General features: G+C 51.2%; 1 protein-coding gene across 1 annotated transcript; it reads right to left on the bottom strand.

Moving 5' to 3' along the window:
• Positions 1 to 1,126: 1,126 nt before the first annotated feature.
• On the bottom strand, positions 1,127 to 24,716 carry CRY2 (cryptochrome circadian regulator 2). The gene is made up of 11 exons (XM_007946529.2): positions 24,508 to 24,716; positions 15,975 to 16,083; positions 13,227 to 13,369; positions 11,329 to 11,513; positions 10,409 to 10,497; positions 5,083 to 5,223; positions 3,681 to 3,992; positions 3,318 to 3,469; positions 2,994 to 3,196; positions 2,582 to 2,674; positions 1,127 to 1,266 (listed from the first exon to the last, which is right to left on the bottom strand). The coding sequence occupies exons 1-11, from the start codon at positions 24,714 to 24,716 to the stop codon at positions 1,127 to 1,129; spliced, it is 1,776 nt and encodes a 591-aa protein (XP_007944720.1).
• Between the last annotated feature and the right edge of the window lie 1,437 nt (positions 24,717 to 26,153).

Here is a 26,153-nt window from a genome sequence, read left to right as displayed (position 1 = left end):
AAACTAATGAAGCAGACGTGGCCCAGGAACAGCCCGAGATGATGGTCCAAGTGGACAGTAATCAACATTTCCCCAAGAAAGGCATCGAAGCCTTCTTTGGGGAAGGGGAAGCAAGTTTGTTACACCATTCAGGAGGATTCTAAGAAAACTAAGAGCTGACAGAGCAATGCAGAGCTGAAGCCACATGAAAGGTGAGAACTGAGGAGGAGCTGTAAAGGGCAAAAACTATGGGAAGACTGAGTCTACTGGCCCTTCCAAAACCAAACCCCCTACCACTGAGTTGATTCCGACTCAGAACAATCCTATAGGACAGAGTAGAATGGCCCCAACAGGGTTTCCAAGGCTATAAATCTTTATGGAAGCAGACTGCCCTATCATCTCCTGTGGAGGGGCTGCTGGGTTCGAACCGCAGATCTTTCGGTTAGCAGCCGAATGCTTTAAGGTGGTGCTGAACTTGCAAGATCCACTAGGTGGGGCTTGAATGAGCCATAGCACAGGGCTGTCTGTGGAAGGGTAAGTGCTGCCCTCCACTGGTCATCCTGCAGAACACAGCATGCTGGGGAGAGCTGAGGGGCTTGGAGCAGCCTCAGATGCTGCCATGGAACCCTTTCTCCCACAATTCCACATCAGGGTCTCATTGCTTTTATTGGATTTGACTCACTTTGACAGAGAGAAAGACCCAAAAGGAGGGGGTGTTCTTCCTTAGTTGGCCGAAAAAGAAAAGGGATGTTCGTTTATAGTTTAGAGGGTACAGAGGTCAGAAGGGTAGAATTTGAGTGCTGAGATTGTAAGAGTCATACAGTCCTGGTAAGCCTTTAATCTAGTTTCCCGTATCTTAAGCTTTAGGTAAGGCTCCTTGAGTGGTGCAAATGTTTAAGTGTTCAACTTAAACCAGCAGTCAAAAGGCTGGTTCGAAAGAGGCACCTTGAAAGACAGGCCTGGAAATCTGGAAGAGGCTACAGCCCTGAAAACCCCCACAGGACACAGTTATGCTCTGCACACCCGGGATTGCCAAGAGTTGGGACTGACTCAATGGCAAGTAATGACAACAACCTGTAGCTGGGCAGGCAGATGCTTTCAAAACCAAGCCCCTCCCTCTCCCTCCTCACAGCCGCCTCACTCACTCTCAGACATCCTTGCTGGGCAGCTCTGGGCTGGGCAATTTGGCCACCCTGGCCCGTTTGCTGAGTTCTTCACCAGGTGGCTCCTCAGCTGCTTCCAGCTTGCGTTTGGGGGATGCTGGGCCACCAGGTAGTAGTCTTGGGCCTGTAGGGAAGTGTATCAATGTGTCATGTAGACTGTGCTAGAGACAAGATAACCCCAAAGTGTGGAGGGGCAGCACTTGCAGGGCAGAGGCCTGCTCACTGGTGGGACGCGGCACAGTGCTGCTCTGCCTGGGCCCTTGGCCTTCCTTCAGCAGTGACTTCGCCTAGGAGGGCCTGCAAAGTGGAGGACCAGGCCTGCTGACAGCAGGGCCAGCGTCTGGGCACCAAATCTCATGGGCCCTAGGCCAGAGGCAGATGTAGCCCATCTGCTGTCCCTGCTCTGAAGGTGAGGGACCCCTTTGCGGCCCTGAGACTGGCCTCTCAGAGCTTGCTCAGACCAGCCTGGCTGGATGAGCAGGAAGAACCCTAGGAGTTCTGGCAGTCTCACATTACTGATCTTCCTCCCAAAGCCAGAGGGACAATACTAATCTGCCACAAATCCGCCTACTTTCCTCTTTCCTGCCACCACCCTGGCACCCTGCCTGGACAAAAGCAGCCTCATTTAGTCTCCCTATGCTCACTCTAAAGAGCTCTGGTGGCGTAGTGCCTAAGGCATTTGACTGCTAACCAGAAGGCTGGTGGTTCAAACCCACCAGCCACTCCATGGAAGGAAGACTGGGTAATCTACTTCTATAAAGATTTACCATGTTGGAAACTCAAAGGGGGTCACTGTGAGTTTGAATCGATCCGATGGAGTGAGTTTGGCTTGGTTTTGGTATGTTCACTCTTGCCCCACACGTCCATGCCCCACATGGCAAGGCAGAGTAAGCCTGTAAGATGCAGATCACCCCCCACCTCGCTGACCCCCTCAGTGCCTTCTCAGGGCACTGAGGAGAGGATCCGAATCCTCCCCAGGACTCTGCAGCTCAGCCCCAGCCAGTCTAGCTCCTCACTCAGACAGACGCTCTACTACACTGGTCTCCTTCACGTCCTTGAATGGGCTAAGCTAGTGCTTGTCTCTGGGTCTTTTCTTATCATCCTGTTCTGGGAATGTTCTGCCTCCAGCTCGTGGAAGGCCTGTCTCCTGCTCATTCTCTGCTCAGAGCAGTGTCCCCTGATAACTCCAATCTACAATAACCCAAAGCAGTCCCTTCTCCCTCATCGCCCTCTGTCAAACCACTCAAGTTTATTTCTCCCAAAGCACTGGGCATGAAATCACCTTCCTTGGTCCCTTTACTGCCTGTCTCCCTAGGTGGAATCCAAGCTCCATCAGGGACAGGACTTGTTCTGCCTTCTACCCTCAGCCTGAGTGACTGACCCGATATGCTTCCTAGTGCTCTGGGAAGGGCAGGCCACAGCGAGGCCATGCCACTCACCTGCACTGCTCAGGTTTCCAGCCTGGCTCGAGCTGGGCTCAGCCACAGGGTTGCTGAGGTCTTCCACACAGGAAGGGACAGATGCCAGGAGACCTGGGAGAGAAGCAAGGGAGTAATCAGAATGCAATGTGACAGGAGTGCAGAGGGCTGTGGGGCAGGAGGAGACGGGGGAGAGCTGGCCCAAGACACTGAAGTGCCCTATCTTCCCACTGTCCCACAACTATTCAGGGAGGCCCAATCCACCCAGCCTGCAGGCCCTGGGAAATCAAGTCAATTTAATGGACTGGAAGGCAGCGCTCGGCCTCCCTTGGCAAATCTGGAAATACCCACCTGCCCCCGTGAGGCCACAGGAGCTTACCCTTCCCTTCAGTGAGCTAGGGGTAGGGTAGGGGTAGGGAACAGCTCTGCTTACAGAGGCCCCGGTAGCGGGAGAGCTGCTGGTAGATCTGCTTCATTCGCTCAATGTTGAGCCGGCTGGTCTCTGCGTGGTTGACAATGGGCCGTGGGTAGTCCACACCAATGATGCACTTGGCTGCCTTCTGAACGGACTCAGGGGCATTCCAGGGTTCATAGATGTAGCGAGAAGGGAACCCTTTTAGTTTGGGCAGGTATCGCCTGAAAGAGATGGATCGGAAGACACGTCAGCATACCTGGACCTGCCTTCAATGGGCCAAGCATCTCCCACATGAAGAGGCTGGAGAGGTCAGGAGCTAGAGTGTCTGGTCTGCACCCTCACCTGATGTAGTCTCCACTGGGGTCCGTGCGGCGGCCGAAGCCCACAGGACAGTAGCAGTGGAAGAATTGCTGGAAGAAAGCACTACAGGACAGCCACATCCAGCTGCCTGCATTCACGCTGAAGTCTGCATCCAAGAGCAGCTCATCAAATACCTGGAGAGTGAGGGTGGAGGACTTACTGCCACAGTGGTTCCCAAGAAGTCCTCAGTAGGGAAAAGCCAAAGTTCTCTGCTGAGGGCAGGCCTAACAGCATTCAGAAAGAATCTCCTGGACCCAGGATCCCAGCCCATCCCCCAGCCCAGAATGGAGCTGCCCTTTGCTGGGCCTGACCAAGGGGATGCTTCCCCACTGCGAGGGCACTCACCCGGACCCCGCTCTCCCAGCTGACCCAGAGGTCCCCACGGGTGAGGAAGCAGGCCACGGCGTGCCGGGCCAGATGGTGGATCCAGCCCTCCTGCCTCAGCTGGGTCATGATGGCGTCAATCCAAGGGAAGCCCGTCTTGCCCTCGGCCCACTTGGCCAGGGCCTCGGGGTTGCGGTCCCAGGGGATCTGGATGCAGATGGGGTTCCCCTCCATGCGGTCAAACCTGGGGTTGTTGGTGGCTGCCGTGTAGAAGAACTCTCGCCACAGGAGTTGCCCAAACAGGGAGAGGGGGGGTATGCTGTTCCGTTTTACCTGAGGGGTGGGGGTAGCGTGTGGGTACACACAATTGGCCAGCTCTCAGCACTACAGTGCTCAGCTCTCTCCCACAGAGGAATATGGAGCCGCCCCAGATTTGGTGGCTACGAAGCCTGGGTGTGGAGGGACGATCTCCTTGTGGTGGCAGTGGCATAGCACATCTGCAGACTGAACCCCTCTGCAATGCTCCGGCGCCCGGCTGTGCTGCTGAGCCGAGGACAGAGTCAGGCAGTGGAAAGGGCTGTCCCAGGAGGACTCTGCATTAGGAGCCGGGGGCCCCAAGACGGGGCCATGAGCCTAGTCCTCAGGGTTCCCTGTCTGGCCCCACTTTCTACAAAGTCAAAGGGAGTTTTCCCAGCAGCATGCATAAAAAATGCTCAGTCTACGTTACGGTTAAAGAAGTTACATGCAATAGTATGAATCTAGGGGTGCGGGAGAATGAAACGAGATTAGGCCTCCAGGTAAATAATGACTTTCTTGAAATCACAAGATGATCCACCAAAGTGGCTAAACCATGCCATGCCACAAAATCCTGATGCTGGCACAGATGAGAACATGGTATTACAGACTGCAGACACAAGGTCATGTGATGGATGAGAACAGGTTGTCCTCTGTCCTTCTGTGACGAACACAGGGTAATTTGTCTACTCAGCCTACACGCAATCCCCCTGAGTGTTTCCTCCAATGCTGATGGGCACACCTCCTCCTGGACTGTGCTTTTAATGCTCTGGGGCAGCCCAGAGAGCGACTCTGGCCTGACCCAGGCCTGCCTCCCAGCCTGAGGACTTCGCCCCCATCTACCTGCAGCCAACACACCTGCCCTCTCTAGGGTCACACCCAGAGGCCTGCTTTTCTGCCAATCCTTCTGCTCTACAGGGTGTGCTTGGCTCGGCCACCACTTAGACAAGAGCTCTTTCCACCTTCTCTGGACTAGATGGCCACTTAAGCACTCCCAGGATGTACAACCCAGGCTCCCTCCCACTCCCAGGGCCTGAGGGAATGGCCCTTTTCAGGGTGACTGGCCCAGGAGACCCTGGCTCTCTGGCTGTGACTGGGGCAGGCCATGCTGCTGCCACTGCACCCTCACCTTTTTATACAGGTCCCACAGGCGGTAGTAGAAGAGGCGGCAGGAGAGGCAGCCGAAGCGCAGGTAGGGGCTGAGGCCCGTGGGGCTGGCCAGCAGGGAATTGGCATTCATTCGGGGTCTCTCATAGTTGGCGACCCAGGCCTGCAGTGGGAAGAGAGGGGGCAAAGAGGAAAGACCTGGGGAAAGCCTGCTGGCCCCCAGCTCAAGGCAGTGGTCCGTGTTTGCCAGGCCTCCCATTTCCTCCACAGCCTTCTCTCCTGGCACTTCCTTCCTGCACTCCTTCAGGAACCCAGGGCCTCTGACTGTCCTTCCAGGCTTTCCAACCAGGTCAGGCTCCCCACGTCTCCTGCTCCTCTCCTACACACACACTCCTATAACTGAACACCCCTTCTGATCGGCATTTCTTACACTAACTGCTCATACACAGGTTCAAGGTAAAGCTGAAGAAAATTAAAACAAGTCCACAAGCACCACAGTACCACCTTGAGGATATCCCACCTCAATTCAGAGACCGTCTTAAGAACAGATCCGACACTCTGAACACTAATGACCAAAGGCTAGATGAACTGTGGAAGGACATCATATATGAAAAAAACAGAAGATCTACAAAAGACAGAAAAGGAAAAAAAGACCAAAAAGGGTATCAGAAAACACTCTGAAACTTGCTCTTGAATGAAGAGAAGCTAAAGTGAATGGAATAAATGACTAAATACAAGAGCTGAACAGAAGATTTCAAAGGGCAGCTCAAGGAGACTACTAAAGTAAGGTATTATAACAATATGTACAAAGACCTGGAATTAGGAAACCAAAAAGTTAGAACAGCATTTCTTAAGCTGAAGGAACTGGAGAAAAAAATGCAAGCCTGCAGTTACAATACTGAAGGAGTCTATGGGCAAAATATTGAACAATACAGGAAGCATCAAAAGAAGATGAAGAATATAGTCATTGGGCCAAAAGAACTGGTTGGCATTCAACCATTTCAGGTGGCAGCATATGATGAAGAACCAATAGTCCTGAAGTAAAAAGTCCAAGCTGCACTGAAGATTCTGATGAAAAACAAAGCTCCAGGAACTGACAGAATACCAATTGAGATGTTTCAATAAATAGATGCAACACTGGAAACCCTTATTCAGCTATGCTAAGATATTTAGAAGACAGTTACCTGGCCAACTGACTGGAAGAGACCCATATCGGTGCCCATTCCAAAGAACAGTGAGCCAAAGGAATGCAGAAATTATTGAACAACACCATTAATAACACATGCAAGTAAAATTATGCTAAAGATAGTTAAAAAACAGCTGCAGCAATTCATTGACAGTGAACTGCCAGAAATTCAAGCCAGATTCAGAAGAGGATGTAGAACCAGGGTTATCCCTGCTGATGTCAGATGGGATTTTGGCTGAAAGTAGAGAATACAAAAGGCATTTGACTGTGTGGATCATACAAAATTATAGATAACATTATGAAGTATGGGAATTAACTATGCTCATGAAGAACCTGTACAAAGACCAAGAGGCAGGTGTTCAAACAGAACAAGGGAATATCACGTGGTTTAAAACGAGGAAAGGTATATGTCAGGGTTGCTGGACTATATGAAGAAGAATGTGGCATCACGATTAGAAGAAGACTATTAACAACCTGCAATATGCAGATGACACAACCCTGCTTGCTGCAAGTGAAGAGGACTTGAAGCACTTACTGATGAAGGTCAAAGACCACAGCCTTCAGTATGGATTACACCTCAACATAAAGAAAACAAAAATCTTCACAACTGGATAAATAAGTAACATCATAATAAATAGAGAAAAGGCTGACATTGTTAAGGATTTCATCTTACTTGGATCCATAATCAATGCCCAAGGAAGCAGCAGTCAAGAAATCAAACATATTGCATTGGGCAAATCTGCTGCAAAAGACCTCTTTAAAGTATTAAAGAACAAAAATGTCACCTTAAGCACTAAGGTGCACCTGACCTTGGCCATGGTATTTTTAATCGCCTCATATGCACGTGAAAGCTGGACAATGAATGAATAAGGAAGACCAAAGAAGAACTGATGCATTTGAATTATGGTGTGGGTGAAGAATACTGAATATACCATGACTGCCAGAAGAAAGAACACATCTGTCTTGGGAGAAGAACAACCAAAATGCTTCCTAAAAGTGAAGATGATGAGACTTTGTCTCACATACTTTGGGCATGTTCTCAGGAGGGCCCAGTCCCTGGAGAAGGACATGGTGCTTGGTAAAGCAGGGGGTCAGTGAAAAAGACAATGACCCTCAATGAGATGGACTGACATGGTGGCTGCCCTAATGGCTCTAACACAGCAACGGCTGTGAGGATGGCACAGGACCAGGCAGGGTTTTGTTCTGCTGTCCACAGGGTCACAACGAATTGGAATCAACTCAACGGCACCTAACAACAACAACACGCAGATTCATACTAAGGTGATAACTGGATTCATAGGATAGTTTGAATCTGTGTTTTAAAAAACTAACTCGACTATAGGACCTAACTTCTAGTGGTTGAGTTTTATACTTTATGGGTATATACTGGGGAAAGGGTTTGGGCAGGAAGACTCCTAGGCAGCCATCTATTTTATCTGTTTGAAAAGCCAAGCTTACCCAACGGGGGATTCTCATTTCCCTTTGTACCAGGGACACATTAACCCAAAAAATAACCCATTATGTGAGTCATCTTGTTGTTCCTGACTCATGGCAACCTCGTACGTGTGTGTACAGCAGGACTGCTCCCTAGGGTTTTCCCAGCTATAATCTTTGTGGACGCGGATCTCTGGGCCCTTCTTCCACGGTTCTGCTGGGTGAGTTCAAACCACCAATTTTTGGTTAGTAATTGACTGCTCTGGTGGCTTAATGCCTAAGGTATATGACTGCTAACCAGAAGGCTGGCGGTTCAAACCCACTAGCTACTCCTTGGAAGGAAGACTGGGCAATCTACTTCTGTATTGATACTGCCTTGGAAACCCAAGGAGGGGCCGCTATGAGTCGTATCTGACTTGACGGCAGTGAGTTTGCTTTGGTTTGCTTTGGTTAGTTGAGTATAAAGGCATTTCATATATATACTCTCTCACTTCAATTTAAGGAGCTCTGGTAGCATAGTGGCTAAAAGCACTTGACTGCTAACCAGAAGGCTGGCGGTTCAAACCCACCAGCCACTCCTCGGAAGGAAGGTTGGGCAATCCTACTTCCGTAGTGATACTGCCTCGGAAACCCAAGGAGGGGTCGCTATGAGTCGGGGCCGACTCGACGGCACATAACAACAACAACAACAACACTTCAATTTAAGCTTCACAGTAGTCCTTCTTGGTGTCATTATTCTAAAGTTACAAGGGAGAAAACTGAAGCACCAGGTGGGTGGGTGAGTAGTAATCTGCCTAAAGTCATGGCATAGAAAGCCACAGAGCCAGTGTTGGAATGCTGTGCTGGCCCCACTACTTCATGCTAGCAGAATGTGAGATGGAGCTGAGAGAAAACAACGAGGCCCACGCCCCTGTCTTCGCTGCGATTTAATTTGTGATCTGATCTTGAACAAGTTCAAGTCTCTCAGACACTTATCTGTTAAAGAAGAGCAGAACTTCCCACCTCCTGGGGATAAAATAAAATGACAGATGTGAAAAAATTCCAAGAGCATTAAACAAATTCTGTAATCATACAGGAAAAAGGAAAAAGCCTACTTTCCAGAAAGAAAAACATCTCCCCATCTCAGGCCCTGCTCGGTGGCCCCGGCAGTTGGTTCTGCATCACGGCTACCCGAGACTTCCTGTCATCACTCAACAGGGCCTAGGAAAGGATAAAACTCCCTACCCATTCCTGGGGACCAACAACATCCTATCTGCGGCTGTTTGATTGGCCTTGTTTTTTATCACAGTTGCCACTCGTGCAGTGCTTTCCTGCCTGTAACTCAGTGATGTGCTTTCTCTCCTTTGCACTTAACCATCCTCTGAGGCAGCACTGATCATTGCCTCCTTTTGAAAACGAGGAAACTGAGCTCAAAGCATGATTTGACTCTCTTGCAGTTACGCAGATGGTAAAGGACGGGCCTGGGCTGAACTTGGGCTTCTGGTGCCAGAGGCCAGTTTCTCCGTGACCTGTTATAATCACTTCCTCTTGTTAACTCCTAGCACTCTCTCCTCTTGATGACGACTACTTCACCAACTTTACACCTGCCTCGGAACTCCACGTGTCCTGACCTCCATCACATGGCCTTGCTTCCTCATAAAGGAAACAGAAGCCATCAGGCAGAAACACCAAATCTACAAATTCACCTGTGTCCACGCCTACCCTTCCTCCTTCCCTCCTGTGACCCTGTCCAAGGCCAAGGCCGCCCACCTGGCTGCAGATCCCTCCCTTCTTCCTTCTCTCTCTGGCTCATTCAACCTCTCCTTCTTTACAGTATCCATTTCCAGAACACAGGAGAAATTCTCGTTTTGAAAATAAAACACAAACTTCTGGTATCCCTATATCCAGGTCCACTCTCCTTTCACAGCCAACCCCTCTCCACTCCCCCACCCCCACCTCCAGTTTCTGGCCACCCCGGCCTGGTTTCTGTCTTCACTCAACTGGCTCCCACCAAATGCCAAGCCATCTGAGCACGGACAGAAAAGACTGTGGCTTTAAGGACCAGCCAATAAGTTAACTGTAGGGGCAGGAAACTAGGAGCTGATTGCTATCCAGTAACTAGAAGAATCTCCTCTGCTCCTCTAGCCCCAGGTAAGGCCATGGGACATCTTTCCTTCCTATTGCCAAGTCCTACTTCTGGGGAGGTGGGCCATTTGCTCTGTGTGCAAGCAAATGGCAAGCAGTGCCTTGGAGGAGGCTCAGCAAAAAGGGCGACAGACCCATGCCAGCATAAGCAATTCCATGTCCTCTAGTGACGAGGCACCCTCTAGGAAGGAGAACCTGCCCACAGATGCAAGAAAGGCAATGTAGTGTCAGCTTCGGAAGCACAGAGAACCAGGCCTCTCTACTCCTCACTAACAGTGTTACCTCTACTCTTCACTAACAGTTATTCAACCTCTCTAAGCCTGATCTGTAAAGTAGGGAGTGTGGTATTTAACTTGTAGGACTACTGGGACGATGAAAGGAGGCAAAGCCAACAAATGGTCACCCCAGAATGCTCTGCCCAATAATGGGAACATGGTACAAATGGAAGTGGCTTTTATTATTGTCATCTCTGCTCTCAGGAAGATTTTCATTTTCCCACCAGTCAGAGCTACAAGGCTCCAATGGACATGCATCTGACTGCACCTCCCTGTTGCCCGGGTGTCAGCATCCATGGTCCCTAGGTCTCAGAAAAGGGGGCCTATACCTTCCGTTCCAAGTGCTTATCCAGGCGGGCCAGAGCTTCTGTCTCTCCTCCTTGCCAGACAGCTGGGCCAAGTCCTTCGGTGGGGAACCCTGCAGGAGGAGGGGCAGGTCATGGAGTGCAGGCCAGGCCGGCTCAGGGAGAGCTCAGCAAGCCCTGACACAGTTGGTTTGCTCTCATATGTGTAAGACCTGAACCACAGTGTCCCTGGTGCTACTGGGGCTGAGCTAACCCTTGGTGCTTCCATGTGCTGTAGGTCATCCTGACTCTGTCCCCACTGTTACCATTTCCTTTCATCATTCCAGGCAGGTGACAGCAAAATGGTCATCTCACCCCCTTTTACTGACAACAACTGTGGATTCCAGGTGAGGTTACCTTTGTTCATATAAAAAAAAAGGTGGTGGTGGCGGCAGGGGACAAAGGTGTGGTCAGTAACCTGAGGGACTGACAGACCCTCTTTTAACAGAGAGAATACTAATTATGCTGGTACAAGAAGCCCACTGATGCCAGCACCAGACTGGGGCTACACAGAAGTACAAAGCTAGAGGCATGACCTGGACTGAAGACTACACACGTGAGTAATGGGAGGACAAATACCAACACTGCCATTGGCATTACCTCTGGGGGGCAGCAGCCTAACAGTTGCCATTATTTTTGTTTTTCTGGGTTTTCTCAACTTTCTATAACAGCACTTATTAGTTGATAAAAAAGAAAAATATGAGGGATACCCTCAGTGAGATGGATTGAGGCAACAGTCACAACAATGCTCAGACACGTCGACAATCATGAAGATGGTGCAGAACCAGCAATGTTTCGTTCTCTTACACGTAAGGTCGACGTGAGCCAAGCTGACTTGATGGCAACCAGTAACAACACGGAGTGGGGGGGGTCTGCCTGTAGGAGGCTGTGGCAGGAGTACGCACCCAGCTCCTCCAGCGAGGGCACACCGTAGGTTTCATCGTGGTTCTCCTGGATCTCAGCCCTGCAGCTCTCCATCTGCTGGCTGGTCACCGAGCCCACTGGCTTCTTGGGCAGCTCCATGCGGCTGATGATGGCCTGGAAGCGCTTGTAGGTAAGGGGCGGCTTCTGTCCATTCAGCTCAATGATCCTGGGGTCCAAAGCATACCTGGTGTCACTCACGGGTCATCTGTTTCAGGGCCCAGCCCACCCAAACACGAGCCCAGGCTCTGAAGGTTCTGCAGTGGCTTTCTTCACCCTCAGTGGGAAGGGCAGGGCAAAGGAGGCTGCATCTCCATTTATTTTAGCAAGAGGGAAAATGAGGCCTAGGGAGCTGGCACAGATGTCTGAGGCACTGGGGCAAGGCAGGGCCAAAGCTGGGACTCAGGTCCATGTTCCCTGGTGTCCATGTGCAGCTGCCTAAAGACAGGGACTAACCAAACACACAAACGGGGAAAAAAAAAAAAAAAAAAAACCCAAACCCACTGCCACTGAGTTGACTCCAACTCATAGCTATCTCCACAGGGTTTCTAAGGCTATAAATCTTATGAAACAGACTGCCTCATCTTTCTCCCACAGAGCGGCTAGTGGCTTCGAACCCCCAACCTTTTAGTTAGCAGCCCAGAGCTTTAACCACAGCATCACCAGAGCTCCTAGACTAACCATCTCTCTCTAATCACAGAAAAATCCCTGCTGGCCTTCTTGGTACTCTGCCTAATAATCCAAGCCACAGGGTCCCTGGGGCCTTCCTCTCTATACAGCGAGAGCCATGGGGGAGGCACTCTGATAAGAGCCACAGATGTGTTCCTTTCTGCTCCCATTTACTAGCTCAGAGAGGCCGAGAACAGCCTGTCCTCCCTAAATCAGATACTGCAGCTGGAATATTAACAGTAGCAACAAACACTGAGTGTTTACTGTTTACAAAGTAATTTTCATGAGCAGAGGAAACACGGTTACAATCCTGCAAGAAGGAATTATAGAGGAAGGTGAAAAGGCGAATTGAGGCTGTTTATATAAAGATAAATTGGGATGTTTTGGAGCCAGATTCCTGGGGCTCTTGTTGGCTGAGAAGTAGCTTACGCAAGACCTGGCTGGCTGAGTTCATTTTATAGTTGGTTCTCTCTCTCCCTCCATTAGAAGAGATAGAAGGCTGGCTGCGGCCCTGCAGTACCTACCCCCTCCACTGGCACGTGGCAGGAGGAGGAGCTCCACACACAAAATCTCCTCCTGAAGGCCCAGCTCACATGCACAGCTGTGTGACCCGGCCTCCTGGCAGCCACCACTGGGCGGGAGAGGGGGTGGGGAGCAGCAGGAGGTGACAGCTCTGGAAGAGGAAGGGCTGGAGAGGGTTTCTTCTTAGCCTCTGGAGGCACAGAGGCTTGCCACTGGGGAAAAGGCAACCCCTTTGTTAGCAGCTCTCTGTGGGGATGGCTAAGGCCTCCCAAGCCACATGGAAACACATGGCCTGGAAACCCAGATAGGAGGGGAGCCCAGGGACCTCACGCCAGGTACAGACACTGGGCCTATCAGAATAAAGATCTGCTGGCAGGGTCCACTGTGGTCAGAGGGCGGCCAGCGAGGCACAGGGCAGAGTGGGCGTGAGGCGCAGCTGGGACCGCAGCCAGATCTGAGATCAGGAGCGGGTTTATGAAGACCCAGAGAAATCTCACTGTTTCCATTCCTCGGGCCAACAAGCCTCTGTCACCTAAAGAGGGTAAAGCTCTTTGTGACCTGGTCTATAGGCCCCATTCTCCGGCTTCTAGAAAACAGCAAACCTCACATACTGGGTGGGCCTGCTGCTGCATCTCCTCACCCAAATCACCACCTCTCATGAGTGGCCACCTGACCCTGGGCCCCTTCTCACCTGTCCAGGTCATAGAGGGTGTGAGAGTTCTCGGTCACCACCTCTACTCCAGCCTCCTTGGCCATCTTCACGATGGCTGCATCTCGCTCCTTCCCAAAGGGTTCGGAGTCATATTCAAAGGTCAGGCGGGTCACCCCCCATTCCTGTGGGGAGAGAATCTATTATATTCAGCACTGAATTTGTGGGGAGGCAGAAGCTGGGCACTCAGCTCCTTTCTGGGAGGGCACAGAGTAAGTCTGGAGACTTGGCAGAATGGGCTGTGGAATGAACTAGAGATAACAGTTTGAGCAGGAAAGCATGCAACCTGTGGTTCATAAGGCTTGAGGAGGGCAGACCAGTGGGGTGAGCCAGCAACATAGCAATGGTGCTTCTGAGGGAAGCAGTCTGTGTGAAGTGAGGAGAGAGGCGGCCCGCCCCGTGTGCCTGCAGTGTCCTTGCAATGCTCCCAGGGGAGCCCCCAGTCCCGAAAGAGCCACTGACTCACTGCTGGAGACAGCAGGGGATGGGCTCGCCGCCTCCCGCCTGCTCTGCAAGCCTTCCTTCCCCAGCGCTCCTCACGTCCTGCAAGCTTGTGGCCTAGTTTTCTTGGCAGACTTTGTGATATGAAGTGTCCTACTGGTTTCCACAGCAACACTCCTGAGGTTGGCCGGCAAATAGAGCTAATAGGCTCCAGCTCTCAGAGTTGGGGAAGGAGGAGTGAGCCGTGTTCCAATGGTCAGAGAACTCAGAGACCAGCGGGGCTGCCTGGTGACAAAGGGAATTCTTTTCCAAGCTCTTAGGTATTTCTAGTAGGGATTGCTAGACTTCTTAGCAATGCTGGGAGAAAGCTTGCCCAAGGAAAGGATGTACAGACAACCTACAGAAAGCTCTGGAGCATGGAACCATCGAAAGGCCAAAACATTCCAGCCGAAGCCTCTGGTCCATTAAAGCTACGAGCCCTGGGCAATGATCCTGGCCTTGCACAGACTGGTCTGGTGCTGGTCCAGGCCTACTGCGGTATGTATGGGTCCTGGGCAGGGCTGGTATCCCAAGGACAAGAACAAACAGTAAATCAAACTCATTGCCCTCATGTTGATTTCAACCCATAGCAACCCTGAAGGACAGAGTAGAACCAGCCCATAGGGATTCTAAGGCTGTAAATCTCTACAGAAGCAGACTGCTGCATCTTTCTCCTGCAGAGTGACTGGTGGGTTCAAACCACTGACTTTTTGGTTAGCAGTGGTTAGCAGCTGAGCACTTAACAATTGTGCCACCAGAGCTCCTTAGGATAAGAGCAGTAAACTTTTATTAACCCTGTACTATGAGCCAGGTACTATGCTTAGTAGTTCATATAGATTACATTAATAAACACTCCTAATAACACTGTGAATAGTAACAACAGTATTATGATGAGATGATACCTTCTCCAAGAAGCCCTCCTTGACCTCCTCCTCCTTCAACATGATTCTCTTGCACCTTGCTCTTTTTCCATCGCTGCATCTATTGCCTGGCAGTGAAGGTGCCATTAACTGGCCTGCTTCCCACTAGAGTGGGAACTCTCAGAGCAGAAACCACACTGTCTCACTGATCGTGACCCTCAGACCTAGTATGGGGTTCAGTACACAGTAGGAGCTCAATTAATAGATGTTGGAGGTTTGAATGCATGAGCATTCTGTATCTCTCACTGTTACTGGCTGGCCTCTGAGGTGCTGGGTGCAGGGGGAACAATGTGGTGGGAGAAGGAGGCAAATGGCTTTGCATGGTGTGGTGCTTATGAACACACTCTGGAGGCCAGCCCCCGGGCTCCAATCCTAGACCACCACTTATTAACCTCATGACCAGGAGCAAGTTACTGTTTCCTCATCTGTAAAACTGGGAAAGAGTACCTACTCTTAGGGCTGCTCTGAGGAATGTCTGAGTTAACGTATGTAAAGCACTGAGAACACTGCCTGACTCACAGTCAGCCCTCAGTGAACATTAGCTACTAGCACTGTGTAATTCCTGTAATAGGTGCGTGTGTGTATGGGGATGGGGGGGAGTGAATGGCAGAATTTTTCCTGAGCTATTTGCCCTGACATGAGACCTTTACTTCAGCCTTTCTCCCAGGAAGAGTAGGGGAGGATGCTGGATTGGACAGGGCCATAAAAACAGTGCTGTGGAGGATGAAGGCAGACTGAGAGCCCTCTGTCCGTGAGTATGTCTGCCTCTATGTGGGCCTCAAGATAGGCTTTTTAAAGGGGCTGGGGAGAAGCGGCTGGCCCCCAACATAGCACACAGAGGCCTGGGTGATACCCAAATGAAGATTTTCTTATTCATTTATCCCAGGGAAGCAGGGTCACCCCTTCAGAAAGGCTGCCCCCTTTTTTTTCTTTTTTAAGTCCCAGTAAGCAGGAAACGCCCCTTGGTAAACAGGAAACCCCACCCTCAAACTCCTGGCCTAGAAGGAGCCCTAATGAATCTTGCTGGCTTGAGCCAACCAAACCGCTAAGGAAGTCAGTGGAATCCAGGGTGGAATAACTTGCCACATCCCATGTCTGGACTGAGCTGGGAGCGTTCCAACAAGACACTGGTTTCATAGAATTTTTCCGTTAACACAATTTCCATTCTAGCATCAACCCGACCAGCTGCCTTTGCTCCCAGCTTCCCTAGCAGCAACGGTCAGGCTGGCCCCAACCATTTCCACTCTCCCATTCAGAACATCACGTCACTCATCTGCGGGACCCTTGAGAGGCAGACTCTCACTGTCTTTTCTTGGCTGTCCATACTCACCTTGAATAGCCTTGGGAACACGTCAGCTGGCTGGCCCCGGACTACAAACAGGCGAGAGTTCAGCGTCCTTAAACTTGTGTCCAAGTCTTCCAGAGACTGAAGGAGAAACCTGCAGAGCACACACAGGCCTCGTCAGTGCCAACACAATCGAGAGCAGCTCTCCTTCCCGGCAGAGCAGAGAGCGACCAAACAAGTGCAGCACCAGCACCCGGCTGGGCGAGGCCTGGAGTGTGGCCCAGGAGTGAGACGGTGGTAGAGCCGTGCTGCCTTGTTGAAATCCTGGCTCTGCCTCATCCAGGCTGTGTGTGACCAGTGGCAGTTACTTACCCTAGTTAGCCTGTTCTCATCTGTAATGTAGAGTTAGGTTGGTAGTTATCTCATAGAATCACTAAGAAGAAGAAATCAAACAATGCAAGAAAAACACCGAGCACAGTGCCTGGTCAAGGACAACACTAGGGAAATGTGAGCTGCTGTTTAGATATCTGCCCAGCATGGTTGTTGTAGGATGGTAGGAAAAAGCCAGCTGAGAAACAAGGATGATACTGAGGTACAGAAGCAGTAAGGTCCTATTAGCAGAGAATAGGCTGTAACAGCCCTGGAAAATCCTGCCTACCCTGGTCTGAGGGACTCAGTGCCTTTCCAGGGTCATATCTCTGGACTGCATGTGTTTCTACAGTATCAGCCTGGCCTGAGACCCCGGCCCCAGTGCCTTCTCAGAGGTGGTCTGGCAGGTGGCTCACTCCCCACATTCATCCAGGGCTCAGGCCACCAGGTTTTCATCCCAAGCAGGCACAGGTCTAGAAGAACCTTCTGGAGAGGACATCCTTGTAGGGTGCTTCCTACACTGTGGGTACCTGGCAGCTTCAAGCCAGAGCTTGTGTCACCAGGGAAAAAAGGAAGTGAACATTTGCTGAGTACCTTCAGGGTTTTAGTTTAAGAGAAACTGAATTAAGTTCCGATATGCAACTGATTAGGAGCATGGGGCAGGACTGGGCAGCGTTTCGTCCCACTGTACACGGGAGGCCACCATGGGTTGCGGGGTGACCCTATGGCAGCTAATGACAATATTTTAAACAGGTAAACTATTCATATGGTTAGAAACTCAAGTTACAAAATGGTACACGCAAAACGTCTCCTGGTCTCATTTCCCCAGGAATTGAACTCCCCTCTCCAGGCGCAACCAGTGTTATCCTTAATATGTATTTGTCATGCTTTTTAAGTGCATTTCCTCATTTAATCCTCTCAACAAACTTTGAAGAGAAATGTTATTATCCTCATTTTATAAATGAGGAAACTGAGGTACAAGAAGTTAAGTAATGTGCCTAGAATCACAGCTACTGAGTGACAAAGCTGGGACAGGGACCCAGGTCAGTCAGGCTCTGAAGCTCACGTCTTCTCCGCGCTGCATTTCCAAAGCCTTGTAGGTACGCCAAACACTGCTGTGGGCACTGGGGTTTTGTAGGAACTTGTGTGTCTGCAACCTGTTTCTCTGGCAAATGCAGATGTGACCACAAGTAATCCACTGACCTTCTTCCCTTCCACATCAGGAACCAAGCCCTGACAGGTTAGCCAGCATTCCCAGATAGCACCAAGGTGCCTCTTATCTACCTTTGGCTTCGCCCACCCATCCTGCCCCACAGACTTTATCAACAGTGAGAATCACCACATTCTACTCTGAGCATGATGAAGCCTGCCATGGGTCCCAGCTGCCAACCAGAACCAGCCCCCGCTGCTGCTGCCGTACAGAACTTGCCACACTCCCACAGTGGCAAAGGCCACACACCCACATTCCAGCTCCGGCGGCCGAGTCTGGGCTCAGCCCAAAGCACCAGGCAAGCAACAGTGCGTGTAGGAGCCTCCCCGACCGGCTACAACAGGGCACTCTGACAGAGCTAGTGCTGCTTAATGCAAACCAGTGCCCCTGCCTCCACAAATTTCTGGTTTTGAAAAACTGACACCTCCAGAAAAGGAAAGAGAAGACAAGAGTGACGCATTTGTGCTGGCCTCCTCTGTGGCCTCACCACGCCTCCCAGAAGGAGAAGAGAGGCACATGTAAGTAGCTTCATGCCACCCGAGCCCTGGGCCCTGCCTGTTGGGAACGCGTGCAGACAACTGTTGTGGTTCCAATTCCACAACCCCAGGATCAGGGATCTCCTCTATCGGTGCTCCCAAAAATGTCCTTCCATGACTTGGGGGCTCTTCCTTCACAGCCTGGGGACTGCACTGGGCTCAGATCTGAACACACACAAGAACTTTAGACTCTGGAACATGAAGTGGGCTGCCTTCTATAGAAGTCTATTTCTAGACTTCACTTACTAAAAGGGGAGAGCCTGTGCAGCTTCTCTGAGGGAAAGAAGCCCACGACCATCCTTTTCATCTTGGAGAAGAGACACTGACAGCTAAGGCAGGCAGCAGAAGGCCCACCTCTGAACTCAGTAACTAAACATAAGTGATAACAACAGCAGCAGTTGACATTTACTGGGTACTTACAATGAGCCAGGCACTGTTTGGTTTACACGTATTACCTCATTCAATTCTCATAGCGGCCCTAGGAAGTAGATACTACTATTATTCCCATTTTATAGATAAGGAAATTGAGGCACAGGGAGACTTAACCAGTGTCAGACACCTAGCACCAGTACCAGTTGCCAACAAGTTGGATTTCCACCTCAAGGCGCCCCATGTGGGTCAGAGTAGGACTGTGCTCCACAGAGACGTCAACGGCTGACATGTCAGAAGCTGATTGCCAGGTCTTTCTTTTGAGGCACCTCTAGGTGAAGGTGAGCCTCCCACCTTCTGGATGGCAGCCAAGTGTATTGTGTGCACCACCTACAGACTCCTTCATACAGCTAGCAGGTGGCTGGGATTCAAGCCTAGGCCCAGGCTCAGAGTCTGTGTTCCTAACCACTGGGTTTCACTGCTTCTCAGCCAAGCTCAGCCATCAGGGAGCACAAGAACCCTCCTCAGATGCCATACCTCTGCTGCCGGACTTTTGCTACTTGAGTGTGCTCAGTGCACCAATAGCGTCAGCCTCTGCCAGGAGCTTGTTGCAGTGCAGACTCTCAGGCTCCCTCCCAGACCTCCAGAATCTGAATCTGCATTTTAACAAGATCCCTGGCCCTTTGTTTGCACGTGAAAGGTTCAGAAGCACTGTTGTAGGACACTGGACTTGACTTGTCACCTCTGTACACAAGTTGCCTGTCCTTGGCTTCTAATGTGTTTCTCTACTCAATTTTTGCTCTTTGAGCTCCGGTTTCTGTCTCTTCTCTACAATTGCTGCCGCCTCCTCCTTCTCTCCAGAGACAAGCCCTGAAGGGCACCTCAGGGAAGGGAAGCGAGGGCTCAGGCTGGCCCCACAGGAGGAGAAAGGAGACACAGAGGGGTCCCAGTAACCCCAGCCTCCAGGCAGCCAGGGGAGCTCTGGTAGCATAGTGCCTAAGGCACTTGCCTGCTAACCAGAAGATTGGCGGTTCAAACCCACCAGCCACTCCTCGGAAGGAAGGTTGGGCAATCTACTTCCATGGAGATACTGCCTCAGAAACCCAAGGAGGGCTCGCTATGAGTCAGGTCCGACTTGACAGCACATAACAACAACCAGGCAGCCAGAGAAAGAGAAGTCACTCTGAAGCTCAGAAGCCTGCCTGGTGACAGCTTTGCATAACAGCAAAGTAACCTGGAGCAGGGCTGCAGCGGGCAGCTCAGGGATTCTCTCAGCAGGGAGAACCTTAGGCCTCCTAGGCTCCCCCACAGCTCCTCTCCCCCTGGCCGGTTTCTATTTACACCAATGAGGAGGGGCTCTAAAGAAAACTGGCCTGGGCATTGGAGGGCTGGGAAGGGGGCTGGCAGCTCATCCTTGGACACACCAACCTGAGCTCACACGGCCCAAACTCGGAGCACACAGTCCAGCGTGAGTGGTGAAAGCTCACCCCTGGATTAGACAACACACATGTGCAAGTGAATCACATTACGTAAGTGCGCTGGAGCCAGGCGCAGACGAAGGTGGACAAAATCAAATTGGGATTTCCAGAAATACAGAGAGGACCCTGTAATTCAGGGCTTCCATGGGGCTACCTTTAGAATAAAACAGGCAGCTTCTTCTGGTTAAGGACTCAGATTTAGGAAAGGCCTTCTTTAGGGATGGCAGAGTCTGTGCTGAAGAGTGTTTGTTATTTGTTGTTATGGAGGTGATGCAGATCTGCCCTTGACCAAGTTTCTCTGCTTCAAACCAGGGTTATCTAACCACAGTGGCAACAGACTGGCTGCATGGGCTATAAATAGAAACTGGTTTCTCCTAACCAATTAAGAGAGCATAAGTCCCAGGGGAGGAGCCCTGGTGGCACAATCGTTGGTGGTTCAAGCCTACCCAGTGGCACATCCCTTGGTGATGTGCTTCGGTAAAGATTATAGCCTAGAAAACCCCATGGGGCTGTTCTACTCTGTCACATGGGGTCGCTGCAAGTCGAAAATCGACTCAGTGGCATCCAATGACAACAAGCCCAGGGGAAAAAGATACCCAACCCACAATCCACTGCAGAGATTAAACTAAATAGCACTCAGATAAAAATACATTAATTCTTTCCTAATCTCGAAGAGGAAGAGGAAGGTCCTCCTGAGCCAACAAACATTTCCTCAGCAGCAGAATGGTAAAGTGACTTGCTTGGCTACCAGTGTGAACAGCTCAGAGACTGAAATGTCCCCACCATGCAGACCAGATCCCTTAGTCCCCTTCTCACCGACTAAGTTCCAAGAAAGAACCACCCATGACGACAGTCCAACAGCATTTGGCACCCAGCATTTAGAAAGAGAGACACACTTTTCACTAGGCCTCCTGGGGAGTTCTCATTTCACCTCATTGGCTAATTCTGAGCCATGCGGGCTGAGTGAGGACCCACTAGCTAGTACACATTTCTACCAACCTCCTCTGTCCCAGTGGCTCCTGAATGCAGTCCCAGAGGCAGGGATGAAATGATTTGAATAAAGTGTGAGAACTGTTGTCAGCGCCTACACAAGCTGTAGCAGGCGAGAGAGACAATGAAACTCTGCAATGGCCTATTTCAAATACCAAGTTTTAAATCTAGAAGCTGCTCACAGCTTCCTGTTTTGGGGTTCTAGACTGCTGTAGCTCCTACAAGTTTGGGGAAGGTACTGTGGTAAATGGCCAAAGACTTAGGCAGTTGGTGCTTTAAAAAAAAGTCCTACTGCCCATCTAGCTGCACTTAACCCATAAACTTCCTACCAGCACCGAGGAGGGACAGCGGTGGTCCAGTGGCAGAATTCCTGGCTTCCACACAGGAGACTGGGGTTCAGTCTCTGCCGATGCTGCTCATGTGCAAACACCACCCGTCTGTCAGCGAAGGCTGGCGTGTTGCTATGATGCTAAGCGGGTTTCAGCTGACCTTCCAGCCTAAGACAGACCAGGAAGAAAGGCCTGGTGATCTGCTGCTGAAAATCAGTCAGTGAAACCCTGTGGATCACAACCGTCCCATCCCACTGTGCATGGAGTCACCATGAGCTGGGGGCCAAAGCAAAGACACATTTCTTCATTACTTTCTCTGTCCTCTTGTATTCTTAGAAAGTGCAGTTCACGGCTATTTTAATCTGAGTTTATCTGCGGGGAAATGGTGGGCAGGAGTCAGGGAAGGAGGGTAAAAGTAACCAGAGAGTTTGATTTCCCGCCTCCTCTTGCACATGGGCCCACCCTTCCTAGGGAAGTTCCTCAGATGCAGCAATTCAAGCAGTGGCGGCGCCAAGACCTTCTGCTGCAGCACAATTCTCTCAGACCACTCCCAGATCCCAAAACAGCCTCCGGAAGATTACACATATTGTAGTTATGCAGAGGTAGGGCTCCACCACATCCCCTAACCCCCAACCACTTGCCCAAGCCTGTATGTGGCTGCCTCCCTCCCGTGGGGAGAAAACAGTACAGTGGGGCAGGAGGACTATCTGTTTCCAGGCCCCAGGAGCAGTTACCAGGTTGTATCTGTTTGGGTTTATTTCACCCCTTTCTTCTGAATGCCAAAATGAATGCGGCCAGCGCACTGCAGCACGTTTCCCCGCCGTCTGGCTCAGGCCTAGTCCTTTCTAAGTCTTGCAGTGCAGGAGAGCTTTAAAAGCCCAGGTGCCCAGGCCATACCCCAAAACAGTGAAAGTGGATGTTGGGGGCGGGGTGACCCAGGTATCTTTTAAACATCCTTAGTTGGTTCCAATGTGCAGCCAAGACTGAGAAGCACCGCTTTGGTTCAGGCCTGGTTTATTTTCTTCATGGTACTTCCTTAGTTCTAAGGATTACAGTTGCTTACTTGTTTCCCCCCACTACAGCGCAGCTCCAGGAGCTCAGAAAGCAGATACCACAATGGCGTGTTTATAGCTATTTCCCTAGCAACCCCTACAGCAGTGCCTGGTGAATATTAGGCACTCATTAAATCATTGCTCAATTAATAGCTGCATTCCTGCATGGCCTCAGACTTCAGGATTTGACTCAGGCATCTGACCTGCCACATTCTTTTCTCCTTCACTCACACGATCACAAAAGGGTGACCCATAAAAATCCATAAACACCTAGTTTCTAGCAAAACGGAGTTCAATCAGCAGCACAGTATTTGTTGCTGATTTTCCATCACTCCCACGACCAGAAAAGTAGGCAGTTCTCTGCAATGTCCCTCAAAACGGAATTAAAAAACTCCTTTGTGACAATGTGACAGTAAACAGATTCTAGTCCCTCTGCTCTGATTGGCACGCTGCCACAGAAGGGGGCAAAGTCTGAGACTTGGCTTCACGTCCACCAGAGACACAGAGACGTGCATCTGTGGATGTCTGTTCAAACGAACCTTCAGTAGAAACTGGAGCAGAGGCAGAGCAGGAGGGCAGACTGGGAACTGTGTGGGCAGGCTCTCCCCGACCTATCTTTAGTCCTCTCTGCAAAAATGGGGCATGAGGGGGCATTTAATCATCCCACTCTGCGAAGCACTCGGTCTCCTAGCAGGGCACATACCTTGGAGCAGAAAGAATGGGGTGCTGAGACCACTGTATCCTGGGAATAACCCTGCCCCTAATGCAACAAGACTATCAGCCAACATTCCTCGGAACGGTGCAAACAAAGCAAGCGACTGCACTGTAAAGAGAGCTGGGTATATACACTAAGGAGCCCTGGTGGCACAGTGATTAAGCACTCAGGCTGATAACCAAAACGTCAGCAATTAGAACCACTAGCCACTTCAAGGGAGAACACAGGACAGTGTGCCTCCTTAGAGATTTACAGCCTTAGAAACCCCATGGGGGTACTTCTACTCTGTCCTACAGGGTCGCTATGAGTCGGAACCAATTCGACAGCAGTGGGTTTGGTCTGGCATATAATGTTCCCACACTCTTTGGTTCTAACATTAGTTACAGAGAAAAAACACCAACTACCTATCAGCTAATTCCTTCCCATGACCCTGTCAACTCCATCACCTGTGAGTCATCAGAGAGAGGTCTTTGATATCACAGCTTTCCTCCACCCTCACCTTAGGGCCTCAGCTCACAAAGGTCTGATCTATCAGGGCTCAACTGTCCCTTAAAATCACCTCACAGAGGAAGAGGAAGGGTTTGGTTCCTTTTTGGGCCTAGCAAGTTCACAGCTGCTGTGAGCGTTCTCCACAATGGGTTAAGCACTGCTGGACAGTTGGGGACACAGAGTGCCTCTAACTACAGATGCCCCTGGGGGAGATGGCACCTGCCTTCTCTAATGCTACAGCAGGGTCTCTAGACACCTCCTTCTGGGTGGAGAGGAAGAGAGAATGGTGAAAGAACCGATTCAAACAAACCAGGAGCTTAGGGATGACCTTCAGGAGCCCAGCGAAGGGCTCTCCCCTTGAAGTAATGCCAGCATCTGCTCTGCCACAGAACCCGTGCCCACCTCCCACCGCAACATCTCCTTTTCCTCCCCTCCCTGGGCACTCCCCTAAGAGCCCCAGACCACGAGTCCCTCCCTGTTCAGTCGCTCGCAGGCTGCATGCCCTTGGACAGGTCAACTTTGCATTTCTGGGGCTCTAGAAGGAGCTCTGGTAGCATAGTGGCTAAAGCACTTGACTGCTAACCAGAAGGCTGGCGGTTCAAACCCACCAGCCACTCCTCGGAAGGAAGGTTGGGCAATCGTACTTCCATAGTGATACTGCCTCGGAAACCCAAGGAGGGGTCGCTATGAGTCGGGGCCGACTCGAAGGCACATAACAACAACAACAACAGAGTGTCATCTGTCCAATGGGGCTCATGATCTCTGTCCCACAGGGATGGTGTGAGGCTCAAAGGAAATAAGACACGGCGCAAAAGCCCTTTCTCAGAGGTCGAATCCTCGCCCACCTAGGGCATGAACACGAAGACTAATTACTCCGCTGGTCCTAGTTTCTCGCCTCGGGAGACCCCCGCTCCGTCCCCTAGCCCATCCCCCTCAGGCCCGTGTCCTCCGCTCGTGAGTGGGACACAGAGGCTACCCCTCTGGGCCCTGGGGGTCAGGGAGCGCCTCCCGGATCTGCAACCTCGCCTCAGGCCCCCTCACCTCCATCGGTTGATTCCTACTGAGGAGGAGGCCGCGAACCAAGGATCGAGAATGTAAACGCAGCGGACGCAGCGGGCCCCGCGAACGGCCTCCAGTAGTGCCGGGTTGTCGTGGAGTCGCAGTCCCTTGCGGAACCAGTGCACAGAGGAAGCGCCTTCCGCAGTCGGCGCCGAGGCCGCGGCTGCCGCCGTCGCCATTGCCGCCGCCATCTCCGCCTGGAATGCTGTGGCCGGCGCCGCTCCGCCCCCGGCAGCGCCACAGGCTCCACCTCCAACCCGCCCAGTGACCTATAACGCTGCCGCTCCTTGCTGTGGCCCGGCCCCTGAGAGCCCTGGAGCGCCTCTATCATTGGCTGAGCGCCTCCTGCCGGGCGATTGGCTCAGTGGCGCTGGGTCAGACCCCGCCCCCTCACGTTCCCACCATGTGTCCGCTGCCCTGGAGGAGCTGGCGGGCTAGGCTGGTGACGCAGGCAGCAGCTGCCCTAGAGGCCGGGACGTGGGCCAGGACTCAAGGGACAGTGGATCTCTTACCCACGCTTCTGGTCAGAGCCTGTCGCTAAAAGAAGATGCTCGGACTGGTGGGGATTGTTGTGACTTCAGCCAGTGATGTACAGCATTGACAACCCCAGTCCTACATCTGCAGCGTCATCAACAGCGTCATTATTATGTATCACCCCACTCTATTAAATCATCTACGTTATTCTACTAAAGCTACCATTTGTGGAGTGCATCTTCTGTGACAAGCAACGTGATAATCTTACGCAGACTTTCTACTCAGCGCAGTTCCATTCATTCAACAAACCCCAGCGAGACCCTCATTTTACAGATGAGGGAAACGGAGGCTGCCCCCAGGTTGAGTGACTAGCTCAACATCATTAGGCTAACAAAAGGACTCTACTCAGATTATTCTGATTCTGAAGGCTTTGCTTTTCTGCACAACGCTATGCTTCTATAGCTACTGAACTCCTTGCAGTTTGCAAGAAGCAGAGTCTGGGACGGAGGAGGAGTGCCCTGATAACGCTGCAGTGGAGGGCTTGGGAGCAGGGCCTGGGGGTGTGGAGGACGTGGGCTGAGGCAGTAATTATGCCATCAGATGAACTAATTTTCTTTCAGTTCTATATTTAGTAGACCTGATGGTACTATTGTATGCAAAGCATTGTTCTGGATTCTGTGTGGGATTCAGACATGTGGAGGACACTGTCCCCACTCCTCCTCTGGGAAGGAGGGCCCTCTTTGTCTTCTGAAGTCCAGCACAGGGCTCGCTGATGGCCTGACTGACTGGCAAGAAAAGCGTATAAACACTCTCAATGAAGTACTGGAGGTGGACAAGGATGCTGCCGTGGGGCTGGAGCTCTGGAGTGACCTGGTGGAAAACACTCTGTTACAATCCCACCCTAGGTTGTGCCTGTGCTTTCCTGAACCCGGGAATGGGCGATGAAGGAACTCGAGTCAGCAATGTAGTGGCATTTTCTGGCACTGCTCTATGAACCAGTGTTGTTGCAATCCTAGACTCTCGCATTTCCAGGGCTTTTCACAAGCTGTTCCCTCGCCTGGAATTGCATTCCCCACGCCACCCCCTTTCCAACTCCAGTTTATCCTGTGTCACTACTCAGAATAGATGTCACCTTGGATGTCTGGTTCCAGCCT

This window comes from Orycteropus afer, unplaced genomic scaffold (assembly GCF_000298275.1).
Source record: "Orycteropus afer afer isolate SDZICR_OR568_19922 unplaced genomic scaffold, OryAfe1.0 scaffold00165, whole genome shotgun sequence".
NCBI classification, from domain to species: domain Eukaryota; kingdom Metazoa; phylum Chordata; class Mammalia; order Tubulidentata; family Orycteropodidae; genus Orycteropus; species Orycteropus afer.
Note: the sequence above shows the minus strand (reverse complement) of the source record. Positions and strands in the feature narration are given on the sequence as shown.